Source organism: Camelus ferus, chromosome 15 (assembly GCF_009834535.1).
Source record: "Camelus ferus isolate YT-003-E chromosome 15, BCGSAC_Cfer_1.0, whole genome shotgun sequence".
Classification (NCBI taxonomy): Eukaryota; Metazoa; Chordata; class Mammalia; order Artiodactyla; family Camelidae; genus Camelus; species Camelus ferus.
In genome coordinates, this window is record NC_045710.1 from 10,831,608 (window position 1) to 10,858,824 (window position 27,217).

The 27,217-nt window shown below is 42.3% G+C and overlaps 1 protein-coding gene across 3 annotated transcripts in view; it reads right to left on the reverse strand.

The window, feature by feature from the left end:
- Window positions 1-27,217, reverse strand: part of CYRIA (CYFIP related Rac1 interactor A) — a 96,665-nt gene that overhangs the window by 9,678 nt on the left and 59,770 nt on the right. For all 3 annotated transcript variants that reach the window (XM_032497064.1, XM_032497066.1, XM_032497063.1), the window contains 7 exons: window positions 17,346-17,425; window positions 5,342-5,463; window positions 4,000-4,105; window positions 2,014-2,150; window positions 1,469-1,546; window positions 1,185-1,301; window positions 1,015-1,094 (listed from right to left, as the gene is read on the reverse strand). In XM_032497064.1, the coding sequence (XP_032352955.1) occupies window positions 1,015-1,094; window positions 1,185-1,301; window positions 1,469-1,546; window positions 2,014-2,150; window positions 4,000-4,105; window positions 5,342-5,463; window positions 17,346-17,415 (710 nt within the window). In that variant the 5' untranslated portion in view covers window positions 17,416-17,425. The remainder of the gene's footprint in view (window positions 1-1,014; window positions 1,095-1,184; window positions 1,302-1,468; window positions 1,547-2,013; window positions 2,151-3,999; window positions 4,106-5,341; window positions 5,464-17,345; window positions 17,426-27,217) is intronic.

Below are 27,217 nucleotides of genomic sequence, written 5' to 3' on the forward strand. Positions count from 1 at the left end.
TTTTGTTCACTTACCTTGACAGGGTCGCCGATGATTCTGATAATTCAGGCCAGTTCTAGGGGCTTTCTTAACCTCTACTTCATTATGAATTGGCCCCACAATGATGATTACTATTTCTGTTTTGGAGTAAATCTTAACTTTGATATAAGGGAAATAGTTGAAATTAACACCATCTCATCTTATATTTGAACTGAGGCACTTTAGGAGGCATTTTATGAGGCACTTTTGATGCCTCTGGCCTTTCCAAACATGCTGCATCACAGATGGTGTCATGGGAACTTCATCAGAGGAGGAAACCGAGGCCCAGGCAGGTCAGACCACGTGTCTACGGGCACCGAACAGGCTGCAGACATCCGTGGAACAAGTGGAACCCTGACTTTGGTGTGCAGATTTCTCCCTATACTGACTCACTATACTAATTCATCCCCAACAACCTCAACCATTTTTTAAATCTAGCAACTAATTTATGTACAAAGAAATCATTGCACCCAAAAGAGAGAGAGAGAGAGAGATCTTCATTATTATTCTTGCAACAGTCTTACCACTGCTACTCTTGGCTCTAAATCTTCTCTCAAATCTTTGCTCCAGTATATCTATAATAATACCCAGTCACTCAACCCGAACCTCCACTTGATTCTTATTTACAACTGCTGCATCTTTGATCTCAGTTTTGACTCTGCCATCTAACAAGCTATTCAATATGCATGACGGGGACACTGTGCTGTACACCAGAAACTGACACATTGTAACTGACTGTACTTTAATTTTTTTAAAAAAGACACATTAACAAGCTATGCAATCTTCAGGAAGAAGTCGGTTCACTAATCTGAGCCTCATCTTCTTCAGCTCTGACATGCGGATAACTACACGGCTCACCCAGAGTTCTTTATGAAATGAATTCAGTCAACAGAGAAGAAAATGTTCATGTGTGGACTCAAGTGTTAGTCCCGTCATCACCATCATCCCAGAGACAGGGGAGCTCCCCATTGTGAATGCCCCTCTGATTTCACTTACGGAGTTTCCAGCATGACTTTGCAAACGCTCGTCATGGTACTGAGGCAGTCTGTGGTGTTCTCTATTGGCAGGGTTTTGTTCTAAACAGGAGACACAAACAGGTGTTAGGCCTGTGAGCAACTTTCAAGTGCAGTTAGGAAAAAGGCCCCCCACTGTTCAGCTTAACTTACTTCGGAGACAAAGTGCATGGTGGCGTTGCTGAGGGTTTTCAGCATCGGCGTGGCTTCTGCATAGAAGAGGGACATTCGATTGGCCATCTCATTATTGACTTCATTCTCAATGTCTAGCTGATGAAAAGAAGACAAGAAGATAAAGAGATGGTCAAGATCCTAAAATGGTGTCCTCTGGAAACTGAATTCATCAAGGAGTCTGTCTCCTCCCTGTGCCCCTTCTGATGCAGGAATCAAGAGACACAGAGGATGGGCCTGAGGACCAAGGAGATCCAGGGACTCACATGCATGTTGTTGATACGATTGCGACTTATGGTCCTTCTGTAGTAGCTGAAGTCATTCTGAATAGCCGGATTCCTCATCTGAAATTCAGAAGGGAGGAAAGCAGGTCATCTCTCAGCATCAGTCGGGGGAGACGCATCCGGAACTCAGACACTAGATTTTGCACACACACCAGGACTCCTCTTTGTTACACAAGAGTCAAAGCAACTTCTGGTTAAAAATAAATACCCAGAGCTTCATTATTTAAAAACATGCCCTGTTTTTACCCTTGGCTAGATTTCCGAGCAGGTGCACTTGTTCCCAAAGAGGAACAGACGCTTGAAATGTTTTCTCTTGTTGCGTTTGGCAGATTTTGAATTTCCACGTACAAAGCACCACTTTGACCACAAGGAGTGCAAATCCTCACGACATCAGACATCTCCCTCAGGAAGGAGCCACGTCTCACTCATCTCTCCTGCCCTCACCCCACGGCACCGCAGAGCATCTGCACACAGAGGAGGCACTCTGTCCGCATCTGTTAAAACCGTCAAAGCACACGTGGCCTCACCTTCAGCTCATCGAACCGTAGGGTAAAATGCAGAATTTCTGCGAACTCCTTGGCCAGGGCCTGCTCCCGCTCCAGGTGCTGGGTTGGCGTGTAGGGCGGGCAGGTCAGAGATTCCAATAAACTCTGAAGGGCTTTTTCTGAAAGTCAAAGGGGTAAATGCATATTTGAGGTGGCCCACAGAGATCCTTCAAAAAAACACCATTTGCGGCCTCCGTGGACATTCTGAGAGATACCCTGCTAGAGTCCTTCCTCTCCCATATCTCCCCAGCACCGGGTGCCAGTTGCTGTGTGCGGATGAGGACGAAAGGGAACCCCCGCCCCGCCGCCACGCCTGAGCAGGCCGCCCCCACTGCAGAAGACTCCCGTGGCCACACAGTTTTGTAAACATCTCCTAAAGCTCAGCTGGAGCCTCGCACGTCCTGTAGTCCCAATTCCTAACACAGTCAGGAAACCACAAATTGGTGTTTTGGGATCACGTGGAGAGCCACTTATGATCCGGGATGAGATGAGGCGGCCCGAACGCATGGGTTAAATGACTCGCTTTGCAGGAAGAGCCTTCCCGTCCTGTCCAGCTGGGCTCTGTCCCTACACCCTCACGGAAGCCCAGGAGTACTTTTCTACAAACCCCCGCCACACCTACCCCCACTACTATCCTGGAAACACTCTCATTACTCCCACTTGTCTGTTTCTACACCTTTCTTCCAGTTTTTCCTCCAATATATTTCTAACAGCTCCGGGTCATTTCACCAGTCCTCTAGAGCAGCTGTAGGCAAACCAGGGCCCACGGGCCAAATCTGGCCCACAGCCAATTTTTGCAAATAAAGTTTTACTAAAACAGAGCCATGCTTTATTGTCATTCCCTCAGGAACGGACTGTGGCTACTTTTGTGTTGTAATGACAGAGTCGAGCGGCTGCAACAAAGACAGGAAGGCCCGTAAGCCTAAAATATTTATTACCTGGCTCTTTACAGAAAAGTTTGCCAGCACCAGCTCTATTGTCCCTAAATTCTCTTACAGTTTCTTTATAAAGGGCCTCACTAGCCTCTTCTATCGATGGGAACACACTGTTTTCTGAAGCAGCTAGTTTGACCTTGGCCCGCTCTGATCGCTGGATCTTTTTCTGTCTGCTGAGCTGGAAATTGCTTCCTTAGGATTTCAGTTCATTGGGTCTAGGCACACACTTTGAGAAGACAGAGAAGTCGATGCCTCTTCAACCTGAGAGTCTTTGGAAGCTCTTTCTTCTTTAAAAACTGGTTCAAGTTCATTCAACTGCTCCCTCTGAATCTTAGCTCCACTTTCTCTCAAGATCATGGCTATTATTCCGCCAGAGTATTTCAGCTTCTCTGTTTAACTCTTCAAATGTGCATTCATGTATGGCAAAAGCTGAGTAAAGCATGACCACGCCCTTCCTCATTCTGGGTATATTACGTTGATAAGGGAACCTCGCGTGGCTTTGCTGTCAGGGGAGTGGTTATATCATACGGGTGGTCACACTTGAGCCCGCTGCCAGTCAGACTTGATTTTAGTTTTGCTTCTGCAAAGCCATCCTCTACTGATAGATTTTTTTTTAAGTTTAAGAACAGGTTATGTTTGTTTTTCTTGTATTTTACTATATCAATTTTTATGCATGGTTCAAGACAATCAAGTTCTTTTTGGGTTAGCAGATAACCTGCATTTTCCAACTTTTCTGCCCTTCAGAAATGTGATCAGACACAGGAGAACTGTTAAGGGTCAGACTTAGCTGAGAACAAAACCACAGGGATGTCCCTTGGCAGAGACACTAAATGTGTCAATAAACACCGAGGGAGAAACTCTGAGGTGGATTGAAAGAAATGGTCGTGGCAGGTGCTGTACACGAATGGCTTCTGAGAACGCACAGCGATGGATGTGGGACAGTTTCCAACACGCTGAGTTTTTTCTGTTACTTTCTCAAATGCCACAAGAGAGCTTCATACATGGGACATGAAAACCATAAACACGTACTCACCTAGCCTTATGGAAAACTCATAAAATCTCTTTAGCCTCACGACCAAAGGACACACTGCATTCCAAGCTTTTTCCTGAAGCTGAATGTCGTTGGGATTTTGAATGGCCTGCAAAACATGACAGAGTTGTCTGTTTTTAATAAGCAACAGTGTCCGCATCAAAATGACTTCAGATTGAGAGAGAATTCTAGCTAAAAAAATGTACTTCCCGATGTTCGCTGACAATGTGCACTTCTCAAATTGACATCAGTTCATCGGAGTGTCCTCCGAGATGCTCAATTAAACCGGTGATTTTAGCACTTGAGCATAATGCAAATGGCTCTGCGATTAGATACTGTGTCATCTTACTTGTTTCTCTTATCTTCAATGCAAAATAAAAATGCACGTCTAATTGGAAGCAATTCAGTCTTCCTCCATCCCCATTTGATTCTTCTGCAGGAGAACTCGTGCTCATTATGAGGTGCAGATTCTTCCTTTCTCTATAATGTGCATGATATTCTGCTGGTCTGTGCTAGGACCTAAATTACCTGAATTAAATGGTGACCCCTAAGTAGAAAACCAGCCTCTAATTGGCTGTTAACTTTCTTAGAAGTGCTGTTTTGTCTGGGTTTCAGCACTTTGAAGATTATGATGCTAGTGATGTTTGTTTTTTTTTTTTATTCCTCAGAGAATGGTGGGCGTGGCATGAGGATGTGTGTGTGTGTGTGTGTGTGTGTGTGCTGATACGTCCATAAAACTAATTATTTCAAACAAAAGGAGTGTGAAGTTTCTTGCCTTTAAGGAATCATGAAGTCTCAAAAGCCACACCGACAATTTTCTTTTTTTGTTTTAGTTGTTTTTTGTGTGTGTGCATTAATTTTTTTTAATGTCATACGTCATTTCAAGATGACAGACCTGCAGGCTACTTAAAGTGAGGTCATTTAAGGTTGGTGATACTGGTGGAACCTGCCCAAATTATTGTAAAATACTGAAAAGTTCATGTAAGCCCAGACCTCAGGACTCATATTTCAACGGTTGTTCAGAGATTTTTATATGTACATTTCCCTTATATGAAATGTAACATATGGACAAATTATGGTTTAAATGTGAGTCCTGCAACATCGAATTTATGTCAGAGAAGAGAATGGTTAACACTCTACACAGTTTACAGCACTGTGTGCTCAGATTGACGCAGTAGTATAAAAGGGACCATTCATACATCTTTTAAGGACACATTACCCTCCTTGTTCTTCCTCGTACGCTAGGAAATACTAAGGCTAGTACTTAATTTTGCTGTGTGTGTACATGCGTGGGTTTCCCTTCTCCACCAGGGGTGTTGTCAGCTCAGTTTTATTATTGGCATACGTCTCGGATCTCCGGTCCTGCTCCCTTGTAAGCCTGCAGGTCTGCGAGGATGCTCTCGGAATCCTGGAGGACAGCGCTGATCTGGTTCCATATTTCCCTCTCTCCTTCTGTGGGCTGGGCATCTAAACAGATGGGAAACCAAAAGACACAGAGGGCTCGTGTTTATCAACAGCCTGGGAAGAAGTGAAGCGCCCAGCTCAACCTGCTGGAGAATTCTGCTTTACTCCTACAGGTTTGGTGTTTGCCCTTTAACGTAATAAGGTGCAAAGAAGGGAAAACTAACACACCTTCTGCCCATTACTCAGTTCTAAGTGGTCATCAATATTTCACACACTTCCAGCACAGTGTGTTGGAATCGTCGGTGGCACTCTTTCATTTATTTGTGCAGGACACTTTTTTTTGTACATCTACAATGTGCCGAGTGGTACCCTGGGTGATGGAAAGAGTGAACATTATCTTTTGGGGTCCGCTTTTAAGAGAAACTATTGAATATTTCTGTTATAATTGAAAATCTGTGAATCTGAGTACAGATGAAAAGATAGCCCCCCTTATATTTCCATATTAAAAAGGCTTAAAATATCAGATAATCCTTCAGAGCCACGGCAGAGATATCTGTTTCTAGAACACAATGATTATGTAGAAAGCTTTGGGATTTCTCTTTGAATGTGAGCTCAAGAAGTACAAGCAGTTCATTTTAAGGACATCCGTACTGTGCATCCTTGGTTTGAACCATAAATGCTATCTACAAAAAATAAGTAACACATTCAAGCTTAAATGATGAAGAACATTCTAACAGCCACAGAAACATCCCCATAGCTCCTCAGCACATTCTACTTGATTCTGTATCTGGAGCCAATGTGTGTTCTTGTCTGCAGGAGTATTTTGTGGGGGCTGGTGGGTGGAAGTTGAAAGGTGGTAAAGATTGGGTTTTATTTATCTCACAATACCTATCAAATAAATATGTTTCCTGCCTGTAGTAAGAAAATGAATCTCCATCTAAAAAACAAAGGCACTAAAGAAAGGGGAGAGATGCCATCTCTTAAAAATCTGTTTTCAAAAACCCAAGTCCTAAGGTGCTGAATTCTCTCAGCAGACCTCATTACCAAGCGGCAGGATGGAGTTACACCTGGTGTAACACTCCCCAGATCAAACCCCAGTTTTGACTCATCTTGGTGGGGACTGGACAATACAGCATTCACCAAACAGGTGCCATCTAAGCGAGACATTGGCCATGCCGACTGGGTCTTCAGAAAGGCTGAGGATCAGAGCAGGGGTCGGGCTGGTTGTGGGTGCTTCTGCTTCAGCAGCCATCTGCTGGACCTACCCTAACACAAGGCCAGACCCTTGAGAAGTGATGCCCCCAGAGATTTTCAGACCGTTTCACTTTCCAGGTCCCACTAAGACCTAAGAAATTGGTAGAGGTGCTTGGGAAATGAAGGGTAAAATTCATCAGTGTGTGCTCGTTCTCTTTAGAAGAAAAGAAATCATAGGCCCTCAGAGATTATCCAGAAACTCTGCAGACTGTTTCTTTTGGGAATGAGATGGATTTCAACGAGTGGCTGAGGAGGGACTAAGGTAAATGTGCACCGGGGTGGGAGAAGGGAAAGACGAGTGTGGTCTCGGAGAAGTGGAAACTGCTTAATGTCAGGGCCGGGACTTGAGAGCTGGCCGGCTGGAGGGTGGAAGAGAGTGCAGCCAGGAGGAACGTGGGGAAGGCCGGGCAGCTGGGGAGAGCACAGCTGGGCCTGGACGAGGAAAGAGACCGGCCAGGTGAGAACAAAGATCTAGCCTGAGAAGCAGAAGGAGAAAAAGAAAAAAGTGTTCCTCCTTTATCCTCTGCTACCCTGCCCCTGTTTCCTCCAAACTTGGTAAGTTTTCTCAAGTACAATGTGAGTCATAAATACTTTATATTTCATCTTTTCCCACTGTCCCTGACTTTTCTCAAAGCAAGATGGCGTCTTACACATACACCTAAAACCCACATGCCAGGAAGCCTGTAACTGAGGAAAGGATTTCCATGGAACAGAATTTTAGGGTAACACTGGCAACTTCCAAGGAAGAAGAAAGTCAGGGAAGAGGCCCTGTGACAAACATGCAAAGATCCTAGAAAGCAAATTAAAAAAATCAAACACTCTTGACTCAAATCCTTTCCGCTTTGGACAAATGTATCAAAAACTCTCAGACTGAACATGAGGACAGTTTCCTAGAGAGAGACATATTTGAGGAGAAGGAAGAGAAAAACAGATTGTGTGACCGAGATTCTGAGGGGTAAGTCCATTTGAGTGTAATTACACAGCGGTATGCAAAGAAGAAGGCACTTGGAGACCAGAAAAACAAGCCTCCTAATCTTGGCTGTCTCAAGGCTCCAGCTTAGCAAGTCATCAGTTGGGTAAGTTTTCCACCAAACAGAATTAAAGCTAAGAGGTCCTAGACTGGGATTTCAAAATTGTAGAATAGATAAATGAGATTATACTGTACAGCACAGGGAAATATATACAAGATCTTGTGGTAACTCACGGAGAAAAAAATGTGACAATGAATATATGTATGTTCATGTATAACTGAAAAATTGTGCTCTACACTGGAATTTGATACAACATTGTAAAATGATTATAAATCAATAAAAAATGTTAAAAAAAAAAGCTAAGCGGTCTAGAAGAAGCGTGCTAAAAAAAAAAAAAACACACAAAAAATTATTTTGACGGTTACTTAAACACAAAAGGAAAAAGAATTCAAACTCAATCTTTGAAAATAGAGGCCTTTCTTAAGTGCGTCAAATGTAAGACAGTTTCCGGTGGGGTGGCCTAAAGGTGGTGCTGGCCACAGACAGGCAAGTTTCTCTCCCCATCCTGGGCAAAGTGACACTCTCGAATGTAAATCCACCCCGACGTCGTCCGTGTGACCACAAAGGGCTGGATGAGTAACGTGGAGGGTGAGATCACTTCTCTCCCAGAGGTGGCAGCGCGAGTCCCTTCTGTCCTGCAGTAACTCTCTCCTGCCAGCCAGCGTGATCTGCGACACAGGGCCCTCAGTCCCCACCCTCCGTCCCTGGGAAAACGTTTCTTTTGGCAGATATCCTAGTGTCCTATTAGAAATGTTTCTCATGTGGCCCCATTTGGCAGGGGCGGGGTTGGGGGGCGGTGAGAGAAATCCAAGCCAGCTTTCCTTCTTTCATTCGGACTTAGAAATGTGTTGGCTCATTTTCTTCCATAATTTGTTAGGCTTATTGACCACCGTTGTGTTTTCCTCCTTCCTCTGTCATGGAACTGAAGTCATCTTTCCTTCCAGCTAATAATTACGCCCTGGTGCCGGCAGCACAGGCCCTGCCTTCTGGGCCAGGCAGTGTCAGACTCCCAGAGGACGCAAAACACGAGCAGCATCAACTTCCAAGGTGGAGCGTGGCAACCAGGAGAATCTCTGGTCTGTCTGTGCCTTTTTTCAAATGGGAAAAGGACTGTGTAACCCCAAGGGACGCTGGTATTGGCTCATATCCCTAAGTTCACGATTCATCCCACTTTGATCCCCCAGCTAAATCATTAGACAGTTAGGGCTAATTAATGAGAATCTGGTCCATTGACTCATTTGTTTCATGTGACATTAAATCTCCAGGACCTAGGCTGGCACGTAGTAGATACCAGTAGAAAAACGTGCTGCACAGTTGAAACAAATATTTTAAATATACTTCTCATGTTGTTCTGTGGTGGTTTTTCTGCTTGTCTTTGAATTCTGAGATCTCTGCAGACAGGGTCTGTGTTCTTGTCCTCAGGGCTCCCATATCCCTTACCAATTGGAGACACTTACAAGTCAGGACTCAATAAATAAACGAGGAAACTGACCAGGTGGTGGAGACCGTGGGTGTTGGAAGATCCTATTACTTCTAGGTCCGCTCCCCTGTCTCTTCTCCCCGAATGGCTTTTATACAGTTATATGTCTCACCGTTACCATGAAGATAATACACATCTACCTGCAGTCAGGTTGGCTATTCACATTTCCATTAGCGCTTGTGTTTTTAAATTGTCCTTCATTTATCTACGCCCTCCGTGTCCCCTCGGTGTGGTTAGCACGCTGCTAGAATATTAGATGAGTGAGAAACTGCATTTGATGTTTGCTGTCCCAGTTCTAAGGCTGTTATGATTTTGCTTTCTGGGAACAGTCCCTTGAGAGGCTTTGGGGTCTACACTTTTGGCATTCTCCAAATTCAGACTCAGCCGGCCACCAAGGCTTGAAATGTACTGTGTCTTCAGATGTCAAGAAGAGACATCTTGCAAAAAGACCTTGAAGAATTAGTGATTGAGAAGGTGACTATACTTAACCTATCGGCACCCTCCTGGAGCATTTGCTGAGAGGACATGAACTCTGAATTACGGGTTTTGTTTTCCTATTTTTAACACAAAGACATTTCGTCAAAGGTACACACACACACACACACACACACACACACACACACAGAAAGGCACGCCGATAATATTAATGATGGAGATGGGTCTTTATTTCCAGTTGCAGCCCGTGAATTCATTGGTGAGGTTTCTTCTAAGATTCACATTCTAAATTTCTAATCATCACCAGTTATTTCATCGAAATTGAGGAGAGCGGTTACGGAAAGGTGGGCTGCTCCTGTCTCACAATGAAGCTGTTAAACCCCCCTGTGATTTACACAGGCAATTTCAGAAACCAACACTTCTTGGAGGCCTGAGCAAGCCTATCCAGGCCTTTCCCCGGGTGATGATTTAAACCCCTATTCTGGACTTGCTATTGTGGAAAGTATGAAAATGTATCATGTGCATCGTGACCTTGAGCACATATATTTATTGTCAAGAACTTGCTGAATTCCAAGTGCTTAGAATTTTTAATGGAAAAATACCATCTTATCAATTAAGAGAGTTAAACAGTATTCGTTTGGTTTACAGGGAGTCTGTTTATCCTCCTTTGGCTCAATTTGCTGGTGACGGTGGATACGAACTGTCAGCATTTTGGAGCACCGAGGTCAGGCAGAGGTTTCCCGGTGGAGGACTAGGATATTTACTGAAAGCAGAATGCTTGGCATTCCACTGCAGGGATGGGGAGGAAGGTGGCCGCGGGCTTTGTTTGTTAGGAAGGAACATCTTTGATGAACAGACCCCAGGGCTGTCAAATCAAAGCGTCCTTATCTCTGTAAATCAGCCAAGGACACACTCCGTCTTCACAAGCACCAGGAACACACCTACCTTCCCATAACAACCTATTCAGGACCGTGTGGAAAAGCCGACAGAGAATCAAACAAATTAACTGAAGATAATGTGAGTAGAAGACACAATTTATTTGGAGATGTCTTTGGCTTTGAAGGAAGCCCTGGCATTTCATCAATATCCCTGTCTCCACATCCCACTGGCCGCCGTACAAACACTGGAGAAAAGCTCCAGCAGGAAGGACTCGCCAAAGCCATAAATTAAACCCATAGCTTTCTTTTTCCCCCACCCACTTCCTCACTTCTCTACCCCTCTCCCCTTCAGGATAAACTGAGAAACATAAATAACTATCTACTATTAACAATTGGGGATGTAAAGTGATAATGATTTATAACAGAATACTCTCTGCTCACAGAAACAACATAAAATTGCAAAGGCCCATTGGAAAGTGTAAGTGTGACTGGGCTGACATATTTATTTGTACAGGAACATTAGTCCTCCTATGCCAGACCCCTTTCCCAGTGGAACAATCAGATGAGGAATGGCAAAGAGCAGGGAGCGCCGAGATACTTCGAGCCTCGTTTATTTCACTCACGGGCAGTGGGACCCCTGTGACGTCACAGGGGGAAGGAGGACTCCAAGGATGCAGTTTTGGAGACGCAGGTTCTATGACCAGTTTTATCACTTACTGAATATGAGACCTCAAGGCAAGCCAATTAATCTCTCTGGGCCTCATACTAACTCTTAGTAAAGGGAGGGAAGTGAATAAGAGCCCTGTCTCCTCCCTGTTATGGTCCTGCGGGGTCTACAGTCTGTAATGAGGATGCTGACAGATGAAAAGCACTTGAAAAGCAAAAGTGCTAGCAATTTAAAGAATCTTTGTGAATGGATCCTTGCGTTGGTGTAAACAAATTGCTTCCCAGGTCTGCTTGGTTCCTTTGCTTTTTGTCTGTTTTTTGTTTCATCTGTAAAGTGACCAAAAACATCCCCTATTTTTTCCTCTTTCCCCTCCCAAGATTATCTAGCCCTCTGCGAACTACCCTAGCAGATGTGAGGGTACCAGAGAAGGAGAGATGAAAGAGGAGATCACTAGCAGCAAGAAGTAGCCTGGGTCGATAAAGAAATCCCAGATCGCCTAATCTGATAGCAGCCCCTCTTTGTTTTAAGGAGTAGGAGACTGTGGTCCTAACAGATCAAAACACTCAGAGCCTTTCTGAGAGGACAATGGTTTGAAGGCTTTAGAATTTCCCTCTTAACACCTCCCCCTTCCTTTCCCATCAATCACCACTATTACTTTTGGCATTCCTATTACGCCCATAAGGGTGGGTTTTTCTTATAAGAAAATCTTTTTTCTTTTCAGTTGCTATGTTCTAAGACACATGTCTTCAGCCCACCCTAGAACTTGTACTTCTTTTGGCTAGCCTAACACTTGCTCTCTGTTCTAATATTATAGACTTCTTCTCTGCTACCTGTACTATTGTCTCTTCAAAGTGTTTGCATCTGATCTTCCCAATCAAGTTACTCCTTGAAAAAGAGGTCATCTTCTTCTGATGTTCCTATATTTATGTGCCCTATATCATCCCTCCATGCTTCCCTGCCCCACCAAGACCCCACCCCTACTTCTGCTATTCCTGCCTGATGCCAGGATGCAGGAGACGCTCTGCAGATAGTTACTGAATTAGCATCAATAAAGAGATCGAAGTTCCTAAGCTTATATATTTCATGCCCAGGTCTATGCCAGAAACTGAGTAAGACACACATAACAAAAGCCTAAGGTGCCACCCACATCCTTACCGCAGGGAAGTTCTTTAGGCTAATATGTTAAAAGGAATGGAGAACACTGGAAAGACAAACTATGTCAGTAAATATAAAAGATCTATTAAGATTATAAATACAAACACACACATCTAAAAGACGATTGAGAGTTTAAAGTTGAAAAAAGATACTGCAATGAGGAGTTGATAGCATATGTACATACATAGAAACAAAACACAGAACAAGGGCACAAAGGGTGGAAGGGTAGTGATTGGAAGTGTCCTGCGATAAGTTTCTTAAATGCTTCATGAAGTAAAGAATACATTTTGAAGGCAGATGGCAGTAAGTTAAAGATGTCTATTGTCATCTCCAAAGGAAGCACCAAGAAGCATAATTTTAAAAATCAGCCGAAAAGGCAAAAGAGAGTACTAAAAATTATTTGATTTATTCAAAAGGCAGGAAAAAGTTGAGAGAGATACAAAAAGCAGATATAGAAAATGGAGATCAACACCAAGGTACACTCAAAGACAAGCATTAATTAAATGTATCTACAATAATTAAACATAGATGGACTAAACATGCCAGTTAAAAGGTAGATATTATCAGCTTGGATGAAAAAGCTCAGGCCAGCTACGTGCTGTTTACAAGAAACACACCATAAAAAAGGAAGATAGGATGGAGCAACATATACCACTGCAAACACTAAGCACAAGAAAGCTGTTATGGTTGGTCAAAATATGACATGCTTAAGGGTATATTTAACAAAAAAAATATTCAGGACCTCTAAAAACTGTAACATTGCTGAGTGCAATTAAAGAATATCTAAACAAATGGAAAGATGGACCACATTCATAGGTGAGAAGAATCAATATTGCCCAATGCCAATTCTCTCCAAACTGAGCTATAGATTTTATGTAATTATAATCAATATCTCAGCAAGAATTTTTGGTAGACATTAAAAGCTGATGATAAAAGACAAAATTATTTAGAAAAATAAAGCTAGAATAGTCAAAACATCTTGAGAAAGAACAAAGTTGAAAGACTTACTCTTCCTGACTTTAAGACTTATGAGTTGTTACGTTTTGGTATTAATTGGTGAAATGTGAAAGGTTCAGAACTACGCCCACACATAATACAGTTAACCGATTTATGATAAGGGCATTAAAGCAATCCACTTGTGCTGGAATAATTTCATATCACACACACAAAAAAAGAAATAAGCCCAGCATCTCTCTCACAACACGTACAAAAATTAGCTCAGGATTGATCATTGATCTAAATGTAAAGCTTAAAATTCTAAAGCTTTCCTGAGGAAGCATGGAATCTCTCTATGACTGTGGAACAGGCTGTGACTTCTTAAAATAGGTAGAGCAGACACTTACTATAAAAGGGAAAAAATGATAAATCACACTTCATCAAAATTTAAAACTTCTGCTCATGGAAAGAAAAGAAGTGGTGGGATAAAAAAACAACAATAAAGAAAGATGTTAAGCGACTGAGTAGAAATGTGAGCATAAACTGCAGAACTCACTGCAAAGGTCAAACAAATTAAATCAGATCTACACAACTGGAAAACCTAAGGACAGATGTGTCTAATTTTCTATTATATTCTGACCCAGCTTAATTATATCTATTTGACCCAGTTCAATTATATTCCATCACTGACTTCAAAAAGAATATTCAACACTCAAAGTAGAGGTGCCACATGCATTTAAGCTATTGTTAAATGCTCCTCAGCCTTCCCCCCCACCCTCCACTGCTCACTCCTTAACTCTTTGCAATCCAGCTTCTGTACTCAAAGCAAGAAATCCTGAATCTGCTGGGCAGCTAACTGCCCAACTCGTCATCCCCTTTTCAAGCCTCATCCTTCTTGACCACTTTGAGCATTTGAATCCATTTACCCTCTCTCCTTCTTGAATGTCTGTGCTCTCCTGGCTGCCTGATCTAGCCTGATCTATTCTGTTCCTTCACATGGTCAGCACCTGTTACTCAGGCTCATTCAGTGCCCTGAGCACCGCGCTCAGTACAGGCTGAGCGCTGTCACCAAACCAAATGGGGCCCAGGCCCTGCCATCAATAAGATGTCCTGCTTCCTCTTCCATGCAGCCTCTCCCCCAGATCCTCTAACTTCTCAGCCTCCCCTTAAGCATAAGCACACCTGAATTCCCATCTGCTCAGCTCTGGCCTGTTCAGTTTCCCCTCAGGGATTTCAATTATTCTCTTTGGAAAACTTCTATGTCTGTAGAAAAAAAAAAAAAAAAACCTCATTGTTTAAAGTCCATTTCAGACGCCGCCTTTGCAAGAAGACTGCTCTAATTCCGTCTACAGTCATCTATTTCCTAAAATTAGATGCATGCTTTCTCCCTCTGCTAGTGGGCCACGCCATGCCTCTCTTAAGCCCCTTATTTTATTTTGTCCTGAACTGTGTCCTACATCATCCTCCACACCAGCCTGGGGCCTCACTGGGCAATGCTTCTTCTTGTTTAGTTCTGTCTCCTGGATGCCACCTGGTTCACATGGATGCTCAGAACCATACTTGACATACTGTTACTGTACTGAGCAGAAACCTACAGACTCAAGGGAAAATCATAACCACAGCAGGTCTTCCCCACCCTTCCAGCCCAGGGACGTAGGATTTGCAGGATTAAGAAACCAAATTAAAAAAAAAAAATTGTTTTTCATGACATGTCCTAGTTTGTAGATGATTAAGACTTCTCTCTCTAATCAGGAAGAGAGTCGTACTTCTAGGAAGCTGCCATTTGATAAGACTTAAAGGAAGCAAAGCAGAGAAAGGAGGAAAACCAAAGACATCTGTGTTCCCACCTGAGTCCCCCAGCATTCCCTGTGTGACTTTAGTCCAGTAATTTATCTTCTCAGTCTCAGTGAAATAATGTTAATCTTTTCCTTGGGATTGAGGGGGAAATAAATAGGATTTTATACATTTCTATAAATGTATAGTTTTATATTTTCCTTAAATACTATAGTTATGATCCTAGTAATGAACCACCAGACACGGGAATCCAGTCCACACTTCCCCCTCTTGAGGAAATTATAGTATATCTACAAATGGAGTTTTGGTACCATAAGCCATCATCAAAATTTAAGATTTTTAAATGTTCTCTTTGGCCACTGTGACCTTTCTTTAAATAAGATATTAAGAAAATGTCCAAAGTACAAGACTGAGCAGATCAGATCCTCGGGTTCTCAGAGAGAGAAAGAAAGGCCCCACTGCTACAGTAGGGGGGCAGGGGTTCCCCTGAGATGTCACCTCCGAACTCTGATGCTCCAGAGAACACCAGTTGAAAACTACTGCTTTAAATCCTTGCAGATTTTATTTTTATCACTTTAAAAGACTTTAAAATTAGACTTGACAAAGAACTCAACACTATTCTTCACGGAGGCATGGAAAGCCAAAATTCAAGAACAGCTAGGTAGGCAAATGGGGCCAGTGAATTCCGGTAGGCATTGTGAGAAGCACACATAGGTATGTGGAGAATTCAGAGTTTCCAAAAAAGAAAAGGCATGTAACTCTTCTAGGTGTTTGTATGTTGCCAAAGCAATGAGTGAAGACAACCATTTTGGGCTTTGTGGATGTTGAATGAAACAGTGTGAAGTGCGTATGTTAAGAAACGGAAAGAACCAACTAAAAAGGCAAGTAGTAAAATTAGGATGTTGGAATAATGGGTAATTTATTTCATAATAATTCTTTAAAGGTATTAATAAATCTTTCTTTTAAAAACAAAACCAACAAAGATATGTGTTTTGTAGAGGAGTAGCAAAGGTTAGGTCAGTTAAAAAAGCCCATTCTTTTTGAAGTATCAGATCAATCTGGCTCTTGAACTCCCCGTTGTATCCTTACCAAACCCAATCAGGCCTAGCCAAACCCCACCAAACCCAGCCACGCCCAACGGAGCCCAACCAAACCCAACCATACCCAGCCAAACCCAGCCAAGCTCAACCAAAACCAACCACACCCAGTCAAACCCAGCCAAACCCAGCCAAATAACAAGAACAAAAACAGCAAAATGAGTTAAATCAGAAATGAGATCTCTTTCATTAAATATAATCTAGAGTAAAAATTTTTTTCAGAATGCATGAGCTTTGGGGACACTTTCCTTTTCACATAAGTATTTTAGATATATCATTGATTCTAAAAATGATACATCTAGTGAACTTTCACCTTTTGGTCTGCTGTATCTTGGAAGGGTCTTCTAGCATTTACTTAGAAAATCTCTGTTAGAAGTTTTGGTCTACATGTAAAGAAGGTCTAATTTATTTTTAATATAAATCAAATACTTGAAATATTCAAGTTTAAAGCAGATTACAGTTTGCAACAGATTGTGACTACTGGGACATAGTACATTTAACTGTGCTTGGTATTGGAACTGAAATTCAAAAAGAGGAGAACCCAAGAGTCAATGTAGAATCATGAGCTTAGTTGATTAAATATGAGTTTGTCACTCATTTGTAAATATATTCAATCAAAAAAATAACAAGATGAGAATCTCTCTACTTATTCAGTCATGATTCATAGGCCATTCTATCCTTAGAAAAAATATTTAAAGTTTTTGATAAAAGAAACATAACCTTTCAGATGAAAGCAGTATATCTCAAAATCCTGAAACAGTTTTGTATTATCAAATAATATATAAAGAACAGATAGAGATGACTAAAGAATAAATAATCTGTAAGTGTCATTTCTGGTATCTATCACTTTTTCTTTCACGTCTAGTGATATTTGTTCTATGTTAATCTGTGCAAATTACTATGTATACCATTTTCCTTTAGAATATGACATAGTAATTCATGAAAATTATTAAGAAAATACACGATGATGATTTATGCTAGGGCTACAATAACTGACTTCTTCCAAAAATCAAAGAAAATCATAGGCATGTTAAAAAGATGTTCTTTGGAGGTCTTTAAAAATATAAATGAAAAGGAAGGAAAGAATTAATCTCTGAAGACCCAGAAAGAAATGCAGAGTGACATTTAGATGTGGTTTAAGTATCACACACAGTCTTTATAACTCCACTATCCACAAGTTATTTTCATCATTTCAGTCTTTTAATTTGGGACACTTACTTTCAAAATCCAGGAAAAAATGTGGGTAGTTTTCAATTTCCCGGGTAAGGACTTTGAGCAGGTTTCCCATCCCAGCAAACCTAGGAGAGGCAACACAAAACCAAATACAATTAGCAGTTTAAAGAACAGACTTCTTAAAGGACTGGACATAACTGACTAACTTGCATAAACACCACTGGACCCCTACAGCCACATCTGAAGACCCAAGAGAAAGCATCTTTATACCGGGTGACAAGTGATAACTCAGCAACTATTTTTTACTCAAAGAATCAGGTATGTTAGTTACAGGAGGCAGAGTTTAGGTACATTCTACAAAATGTTTCCTTTTCCCCTTCACGAATCCCCTGAATCCTTACAGTTAATATTTCAGCTTTGTTTGTTTCTGTTCCATTGATGTGGGAACATACCATGTCAATAGACAAGCAGAACAGAGAGGTCATTATTAAAATATTTGTCCAGAAAGGTAAGTTTCTTATAGTTTCTGAGGAAAAGAGTTTAGAAAACACAGGAACCCCTCTTAGCCCATATAGGAGGTTGTGTTTCTCAGAGGAGTAACCCCCAGGCTCCTGCAATTTGACATTTCAACGGTAATGACATTAGGTACTTCGTGAACTGTAAAAATGAAAAGGTATAACATCCAGAAAGTTATTCTGAATGAAATTTAAGCCTGGAGCATTTGCAAGGGTAAATCAAATCTACAGAGAAATACAAATTTGCTACATATCTGCATCTCAATCTAAAAAACAAAAGAATAGGGAAAATGTAGTTATTATTTAAGTAAATAACAAAATTTCTACTGCCCTCTGCTCTAGACATTAAAGCATCTTCTTCAGAAGGCCACTTGACCATTCATTCATTCCATACATATTTATGGAGCTGCAGTTTGATGCTGGGTGCTGTGCTCTTAAGAAGGCATTTCTCTAAATCCCTTAAAAATACTGAAAAAATGAGTTGGGAAGAGGATGGAATAGATACTTCTCAGACTTCACCCACCTTGAAGTATATGAATATTTGCACATGCATGCACATGTATGTACACACACACACCAAGAGGTAAATACCATGCTTCTCTCTTTCAAAAGAATCTTCCTTATTCTTTCTGTCATTCTTTTCTTCCCCTTTTGCCTTTATGCACGTTTCCTTTTAAGATATTTTTGAGCGAAGCCCTGTATGTGATGGGTTCTGACAAGTTAAAATTCAGAACTGGTATAGTCCATCCCTGCCACCGGGCAACAATCACAAACCCTCCTGGGTCTGCAGGAAACAATCTGTTTCCAATTTAATGAACAATTCCAACTCAGACCCGGAGGCACTTCCTGCAGGAAGATGATTCTGCTGTTCAGCAGCAGCCCTGACTTTCACATAAAATGCCTTAATGGAAGCTAAATATTCTTAATTTCCCTAGTTTTGTGCTATTAACGTGTCACAAGAGAGCCTGAATGGATTTAGCTTCCTCCTAAAAGTCTGTCTTGTGTATGATTTTATTGTCAGAGTACCTGGGTGGGAAATACATTAAGCCTTTAAAATTAGTAACAGACTGACACAAACACGTGGAAAGACGTCCAAATATTAGCTGGCTGCAGAGTTCTTGCTGTTCAAAAGGTTACTTAAGCTGGCTAGCTGACGTGGTCAAATATTTTGAAACACGATTCTAACAACAACCAAGGGCAATTCACCTGGAACTATTCTAGGTGTATTCCGATGGTTCACATCCCAAACAGGAACTATCTGGAACAACAATGATTATGGGGCCTTATGCAGTATTAGGGGTTAAGCCCAGTCTTATGGAACCTAGAAAATGCATTTCAATACAAGCTCCTCAAATAAGGACAGAAATAGTTCATCTTCTTCACGGCAAATAAATGAATACATACATAAATACATACATATATAATGCTTACTGCTCCCCTCCAAGGTGGACAAGAATTCACAGAAGTATATTCTGGTTTAAGGACTGCAAAGTGGGTTAGCATCACACAAATGGTCACTGGATAGAGGCCATGCTTGTTTTTAATTGGATCTAGGGCTCCACTTGGGAAGACCCCCCACCCACGGAAGTTTCACTGCACCGCCAACCACTAGCCATATTCCTCATGACAGAGACTCTCCAATCTTTTCAAACAGCTCTTACGTGCATGCCAAATACATTTCTGGAAACCACGCTACTAGTGAGATGGCTTCGTTAATTAATGAGGATTTTTAAAAAATACTTTATCTTGTTCAATAAAAAAAAATTAAGATAATCCATTATACACTATTAAAGAAAGCAAATGCTTACATAATGAAACTGGGGGGAACAGGAAAATAAAAGTAGAATAGTAAAATAAAGGCAGAGAGGCAAGTACTACATGAATTATGTGTCATCCAGGCCACAAGATTTTCACATTTGCTGGAGATGACATCGATTTGGATCTAAGCTTCTGACAGTCAAAGCAAAGGAAAAAAAATCTCTTTCAAGATTTGGTGTTCAGAAAATTAAAAACACACAGGTTATCCTACAGAAGTACAACTTTTATTTTATTTTATTTTTAAAGGAAAAAGTGATCATGGCTAAGAGAGAGTTGAGACAAAGAGGAATGTCCTCCAGCTAAGAGTAGGCTGACACATATCTGCAGATGTGCAAGTCTCAGAGCTTCCGTGAGCACAGCAGTGGTTTCACAGCCAATGGGTGGAAGAGGAAACCGGTTGGGAGTCCAGAGCTGTATTTAGGGAAGCTGGGAACTCTGGTTTCCACGTTCTTTTCAGTGACTCCATGGCTACACTTCTAATGTGACCTGCTACTGGGTCAATCTCAGGGAACTTGCCAGCTACCTGCTGCTCTCTCCTATGGGGCGGGGGCTTATATCAGAGAGAATACGGCAATCCAGCAAGTGCTCTGAGCCCTTTGGGAGGATCTAGACCTGTGTTCCTTAAAACAATGATGATTCTTGCCAGTTTCTACAGTTAAAGATGCTGCTTATGTAAGCTCAAAGGATATGAAAGGTCTCCCCAATAATACAGGAGAGGAAGGAGCACCAATTTGAAGAATTACAGCAAAAATTATAGATGCAAAAGTACTAAAATACTAGAAATATAATCACAAAGGACGATAAGAGGGATTCCAGGCATAAAATAGCTCAAGCAATAATTTATAAAGCATGTTTATTATTTTAAACTAGTAGGTTGTCTGTATTAGAAAGTTTAGGCTTATTGTCACACACACACACACACACACACACACAATGTTCCCCTTGACATCTCCCAAGATCGTCTTAAAGTGAAGCCTCCCCAGGACATGACACAGCTATGGAGGGCACGTAAGTGTTGCAGGATCTGAACTCGCTCCCCAGGGGAAGGTCTTGTAGGGGCGAGCAAGGGAAGGGCATAAGATTTTGTCTCCAAGATGAAAGAGAGGGAAGGATGCGCCAGTTAGGTAAGGACTCAGGAAGTGACAGGCCCTGCAAATACACTCTGGCTCTTTCCCGAGACGTTCCCCGGAGACTGGCATCGCAAGGTGGTCTTCTCTTCATCTGTGGCCACTCCGGGTGGCCTTCTGCTCTTCAAGGCACCAGTCTCCCTCCATGACTGGTTCTCCAGAGCTGCCCCTTCTCTACCAAAGTGAAGGAGTGTGGGCACCTGGGCCCGTGGCGTGATGGCTTCAGCTGTTTGCTGGGCCTGTTTCCCCACGGCTTTGTTGGCTGGGACTTACTGATAAAGATGGAGACACAGTCTTGAGGATTTGTAGCAGAGAGCAGGCCAAAATAACAACGTGGCCTACTGATGCTCTCAAAAGATACAGGGTGTAAGTGGTGAGTGATGAGACCCAAACAAATGTGAAACACTGTCTCGCCCGCCCCCCCATTATTCTGGAGCAAGTCATTTTAGCTACGAGTCTGTGTTCCTCACCTGCAACAACAATAATATAATCATCTCTTCTGCATGAGATTCTTCCAAGGACTATTGAAATGAGTATAAAAGCACTGTGTAGAATACTGTAAGATGCTGTGCAAATATTAGCTATAATTATTCAGCATGACAACTCATTTTATGGTTTAAGATATTCAGGGAATCAAAGAATTATAACATCCCCAGAATCATATAAGTTGCACTTTTCTTTATCTTTCAAGTTTGGTCTCCCAAGATCCATGATTCTTCATGCAAACTGCTTTAACATGAAGCCATAATCAGGTAAATATTCAAAGGTATTAATGGTGAGCACCACAGGAAATTCTCCTACACGTCAAACGCTGTATTATAAACACATTTTCTTATTTTTATCTTCAAAATATACCTAGGAAAAAGATATATTTTTTAGGACTTAGAAAATTTTAATTTATTAAAGTTAAATATGGAAGCTGCTTGAAACTATAAATCCTTATGAAGCAAAGCTAAATTTTCAAACGAACAATATTTATGTAAGTTTGTGGTAATTAGATGCTGGGATCTTCAGATAACTCTATGTAAGTTAATTCTCATTTTTCAACACAAAAATCTCAAGCATAAATAAATGCTTTTGAAAATAGCATTAGTGAGGTCATTCTTTTAGTAAATTCTCAAAAAAAATCACCAAAAACTGAAAATTGTAACCAAATGATTGTGTCCGTGTTTACCCCATTTCATGAACATAGCATAAAATCTAAGGAAAACACAGATATCTAAGGAAGAAAGTCCTGCCAAAAGGGCTCATGAAATATGTGTAATTGGAAAAGGAAGAAATGTCAAAGGACAAAGGGGTAACATATAGATTTTCCAGCAATCAAGAGAGGCTCGAGGAGGGAGGGTGTAGTTCAGAGGTAGGGCGGGTATGTAGCATGCACGAAGTCCTGGGTTCAATCCCCAGTACCTCCATTAAAATAAACAAACAAACAAACAAACCTAATTACCTTCCTCCAAAATAAAAAAAAATAAAAAATAAAAACAGAGGGGTTCAAGATCATGGTCCACTCTGGTCCCAGGAGACCTGGTTTACCTTCCTCAACACTGACTCTCGTGGTGACAGTCATCTACCTAAACAAAAGGAACAATCAAACTCCTCTTCCAAGAAAAGAGAATCTGATAACAGTTTGGTGGGAAGTTTTTTCTTCCCTCTTTGGTTTTCTAATACAAACACCATCTTTAATAAGTGCCCTGAGAGAATGAGTCAATCACTGGGTGACACCCTGAATACCGGGAGGCACGTGGGGGTGGGGTATGCAATGACAGAAGCCACAGCCGCAGCTCAGGAGATACACATTCCGTGCAGGGAGACAACACAGGTTTAATTTAAGAATGTAATCAACCTGGAAGCACCTAACAGGCTTCTGACGAGTGGTAAGTGCTCTAAAATGTGAACTGAATGTGGAAGTAGTGGCACATACTTGATATACATTAAGTGCCACTCTGAGTGATGATGACTACGACGATGATGATTATAGATGAGAGGGACGAGAACATTCACCTTTTACTGAGTGCCCACTGCGTGCCTGGCTTTCACACACTTAAGTTCACGCAAACCTTACAGCAGCCCTTCAGGTAGCTGTAATTATCTCCATTTACTGGAAGAAAAAGAGGCTCAGACGGATCTTTCTGAAGACGACAAGAGAATAAAAAGTCGAGTCACATTTGAGCTTGAGAGTCTGGGAACCCAAAGTCCATGCTCTTTTCTGCAGAGGAGGAGACCTGGGGTTCCAGACTTCTACGAGGTCCCTGTTTGGGGACTTCGCGAGTCCGTGGCCTGCAGAAAGTGCAGACAGAATAGTATAGTATTGTATATATATGTTCCTTTTTCTGGGGAGCGAGTCTGTAGTTTCGGTTAGATGCCAAAGTGCCTGCTCTGTGCTAGTACTGCTCTGTCATGCACAGGCAAAGACAAATTTCTTTAAGAATTCAGAAAAGAGACAAGGCCAGGTGGGTGGAGTCTCCGGAAAAGTTAGCTTCATGTAAGACGTGAGCTGCTACCCAGGCAAGAAGGACTGGGGGAATCTGGATCGGCCAAGAGGAGGCCTCCAGCTGGGGGGTCGGGAGTGAGAAGGGCTCAGCAGACGCAAGCTGGGTGACCCCTTAATTCTTCCCAAAACTGAGGCTTATTCCTCAAGGTTCATTTACAAAAATATAGCTTTGAAGCAGGTCCTTCCTTTCACATTTTGTCCCAAACTGTCTAGAAGGTGGGGCGTTTCTCTAGTCACTGCAAGAGTGCTAATAACATTTTAAGACTGCCTGCATGCCCCCGCCATGGGATGCTCTCCTCTCCCAGGGATGACAATTAGGGATGCATTCATGGTATTTTCTATGACTACTTTCTTGGCCTTGAGCTCAGAACCACTTCCATGAGAGTTGGCTCTAAGGCTGCTCAGTCAAAAACGATGATTCTCTAGAAAAAAAAAAAAGAAATTGTTTTTGGCTAACATTTCAGTTCCAAAAAAGAAGAAAATCAAAGCCTGTGCACAGGCACACGTGCGCGCGCGCACACACACACACACACATGTATTTTTCCCCTGTTTAGAACTGTTTTTGTTTGGAAGAAAAAAACTTAAATAACAGGATTACCTGTATTCCCACAGTGTAAAATCAAGTAAAATCAAGCAGGGATGGTTTTAAAAAAATGTGGTCATCACTGGGGAGGAAATGTATGTATTTATGATAAGTGAGACACAGCAAAGGACTCAGGGTGCAGGCACTGTGAATGCTGACCTTTGCCCAGGAACAGCAGGATTTCAGGGCCTAATTCTCATGATTAGAGAACAAGCACTTACACGATTTCTTTTGCATCTATAACTACTGAAAAGGAGAATTCCTAAGCCAACACCATCTTTAATCACTAATAAATAGAAGGTGAGAGAAACAGAACAGCAGCCCTACATGATTTTATCGGCTAATAGTCTTCTTAAGGTTTAAGATGACAAATACTCACCGCCCCTACCAGAAGAGATGGCATAGGTTAGCACTTTGAATGAGTCAAAATCTTCCAGCATCTGTAAGTTTTAGAATCCCTGGTACCAAGATGTTAAGAAATCAAAGACTTAGATTTTTTTTTTTACCGATAATGCAATATTTCGAGGATTACAAAGTCCTGATGGAGACTAATATTCTTCTGCAACAAGAGAGCACAAACGCCCCAGACCAGTTATAAAGACAACAGTGACCCATATTTATACAACGTCGCATCTTTGTCAGAGATGTGCTAGGCTCATTTATCCTCAACGAAAACGTGGGTCACAGGTGAGGAAGGTGCTATTGGACCCATTTTATGGATCAGATCTTGTGGGTCAGGTCGAGTAGGTGTCTTTTCCAAAGTCCTCCAGACTAAATATCATGAGAACACATTCTCCATTAGAACTGGGGGCATCTTTTTAAAGCTCTTATTTTACAAAAAAAAAAAAGGAAAAAAAATGCGTTTTCCAAGGACCCACACTACCTTAGGGACCAGAAGGGAGGTGTCCTGGCTCTCAATATCTTGCTCTGTCCACTAACAGGAAAAGTAAATGGGACATCGGATTCCTTTTTTAAAACATAAAAATAGAAGGTGCAGCGTTACTGCTGTCACAGGACGGTCTCTGCTCCTTGTTGGCAGGGTCTCACCAGAACATGCTGAACAGCTACTTAACAAGGACACCCCCACTGGTGGCCCATGACATCGTGCCCACTTCCCTCCTTCCCTACCTTGCTGATCCTAATTCAGACCCTCAGCAGAGCTTGCCTGCATCCTGCAAAGAGCCTCCAGACCACCCCTCTGGACTCCAGTCTCGTCTCCCTCCCATTCATGTCTGGCTTTCTAAACACAAGTCTCATCATGTTACTTCCTTGCTTAATATGCTTCTGTGGCTCCACAGGGCCCACAGGATATAACAGATCCCAGTGTGGGCACTGGGTCCAGAAAACCTAGCCTCTGGCCTCTGCCCATCTCCTTGGGTCTCTCTGTCTCTCGCGCCCCTGGCCCCACACTTTAGCCATACCCTGCACTTCCCTAAAGCAGCCTCCTCTTTACTGCCTCAGGGTCCCTGCCCCTGCCACTCCTTCTGTTTGCAATTATAATGACAGCTAACATTGTTTAATGATCTGCAGGCCATGGTGATGAGGGCTTTCCAAGTCTTACCCTATTTTAATTTCCACAGTCACCATATGAGGTAGGAAGTGTTGTTATCGCAATTGGAGAGATAAAGAAAGAATCTTAGAGATTTAAAAAGTTTCTCAAGCCTGCAAGTGGCAGAGCTGGGTCAGGAATCCAATTCCACCTGACTTCTAAGCACAGCTCCCTCCCCAGAATTCCCTGTCAAATAGGAGTTTGAGAAGCAGGGACTTCAGACGGAACTCCCAAAGTCTTCCCTCCTCTCCGATGCCGCTTGGAATAAAATGAAACCCGCTCCCTTGGGTGAGCGCTGCTTCCCTCTGCTCACCCAATGAGCTGTGTTCACCGCATCCCGGGATCTATCAGTGTGGACCGTAATTACACACTTTCCCCTTATCTCTGAATGTAAGGTCTTCTTGGGCAGGGCTGTTTTTGCACCTCGTTGTACTCCCAGCCCTCAGCACGGGGCCTGGGACACAGCACTGGCAAAGAAATCCTTAACATTGCTCTGTCCGGTGGTTCCAAAGCATCGATCCATCCAAGGCTAACTGAGAAGTCAAGGCCATGGGTGAGCCTGGCAAGACGCTCAAGTTATGCACGCCTCTTTATGCCACAGTGGTTTTTACTTATTTTTACAAAATGATAGTGATAACCACATCCAAAATCCCCAGAGTTTATTTTGAAATTTTACTGGCTTAAGAAATTCTAAAGTCTAGGAGTTGCTAACCTGGTCAGTTACTCGCCCTGCCTAGGGGGCTGAGCCCCAGCACTCAGTGACACTGGGTGTCCCCAGTGTCCCCAGCTGCATCTTGTGACAAGCCTTACTTAGTCTGACCATACGTCTGACCTCCTCACTGCAACGGGGCTCTGAGATTTCCCCAGCAGTATGGGGAAAAGAAGTCTCAGTTCTGGCTTTAGGAATGTTTCTGGTGACTGGATGCGATTTTAGGGAGGCTATTAAAACAAACTACCTTTCAGTCTGATCCACAAGGTTCCCAGTTGGAGAAATCATGACAGCAGCCAGTGACTTCTAGAAGAGACTTGCAGGCTCCCCACATCAGCCCCCCAGAGCAAGCGACCCCTCTGGCTGTACCATCCAGGGAGCTGTCCGGGAGGAGAGCGTATATACAACCCTGATCCATCTGGTATTCACACAGCTCAGAGACATTTTCTCCTGGTAACCACAGAAGCCCATGACCCACCACTGACACTCCCTGATGGTTTTGAATGATAAGCAAAATCAGTTAACCATCAACCTATTATATACCAGATACAAAATCGGTGGCTTTAAAAAAAAATACTTCTCAACTAAGGCAAAGGTACATTTCTTAAATGATAGAAGCACCTGTGTTTTTTTTGGGGGGGGGGTGCACCAGTGGAATGAAGTAGCTCAGCCTATAAATTCCAGGAGCCTGAATTTGCTAAACCAGGTTAGCGATGTCAGATAAGCCGGTGGGGCTGGAAGTCCCTTCCCCAGCTGCCACTTCTGCAATGAAGTCGTCAGGTTGTCTGTTCCACTGCCGACAGTGCTGCCAAGAACCCAACAGATGATTTCATTCCCAGATGAAGGAGGAAAACTAAAGTAGAGTGAGTCTATTAAGCACTTTCATCTGACAATAAAAATGAGTTAATGGCTAAAATGTGTTTTCAAAACGTTTTAACATTACAAGTAATGGCACTCAAATGGGAAAATGCCTTGAATTCTCATCCATCATTAATACCATGGTGTCCCTCAAAAGGGCTTGGCATTCCCGGTGGGATACAAGCTGCTAGAGTCGAGTTGGAAGGCAATCCATGGGAATTCTCAAAAAAAAAAAAACCCACCCCAAAACCGAGAGACCATTATGGA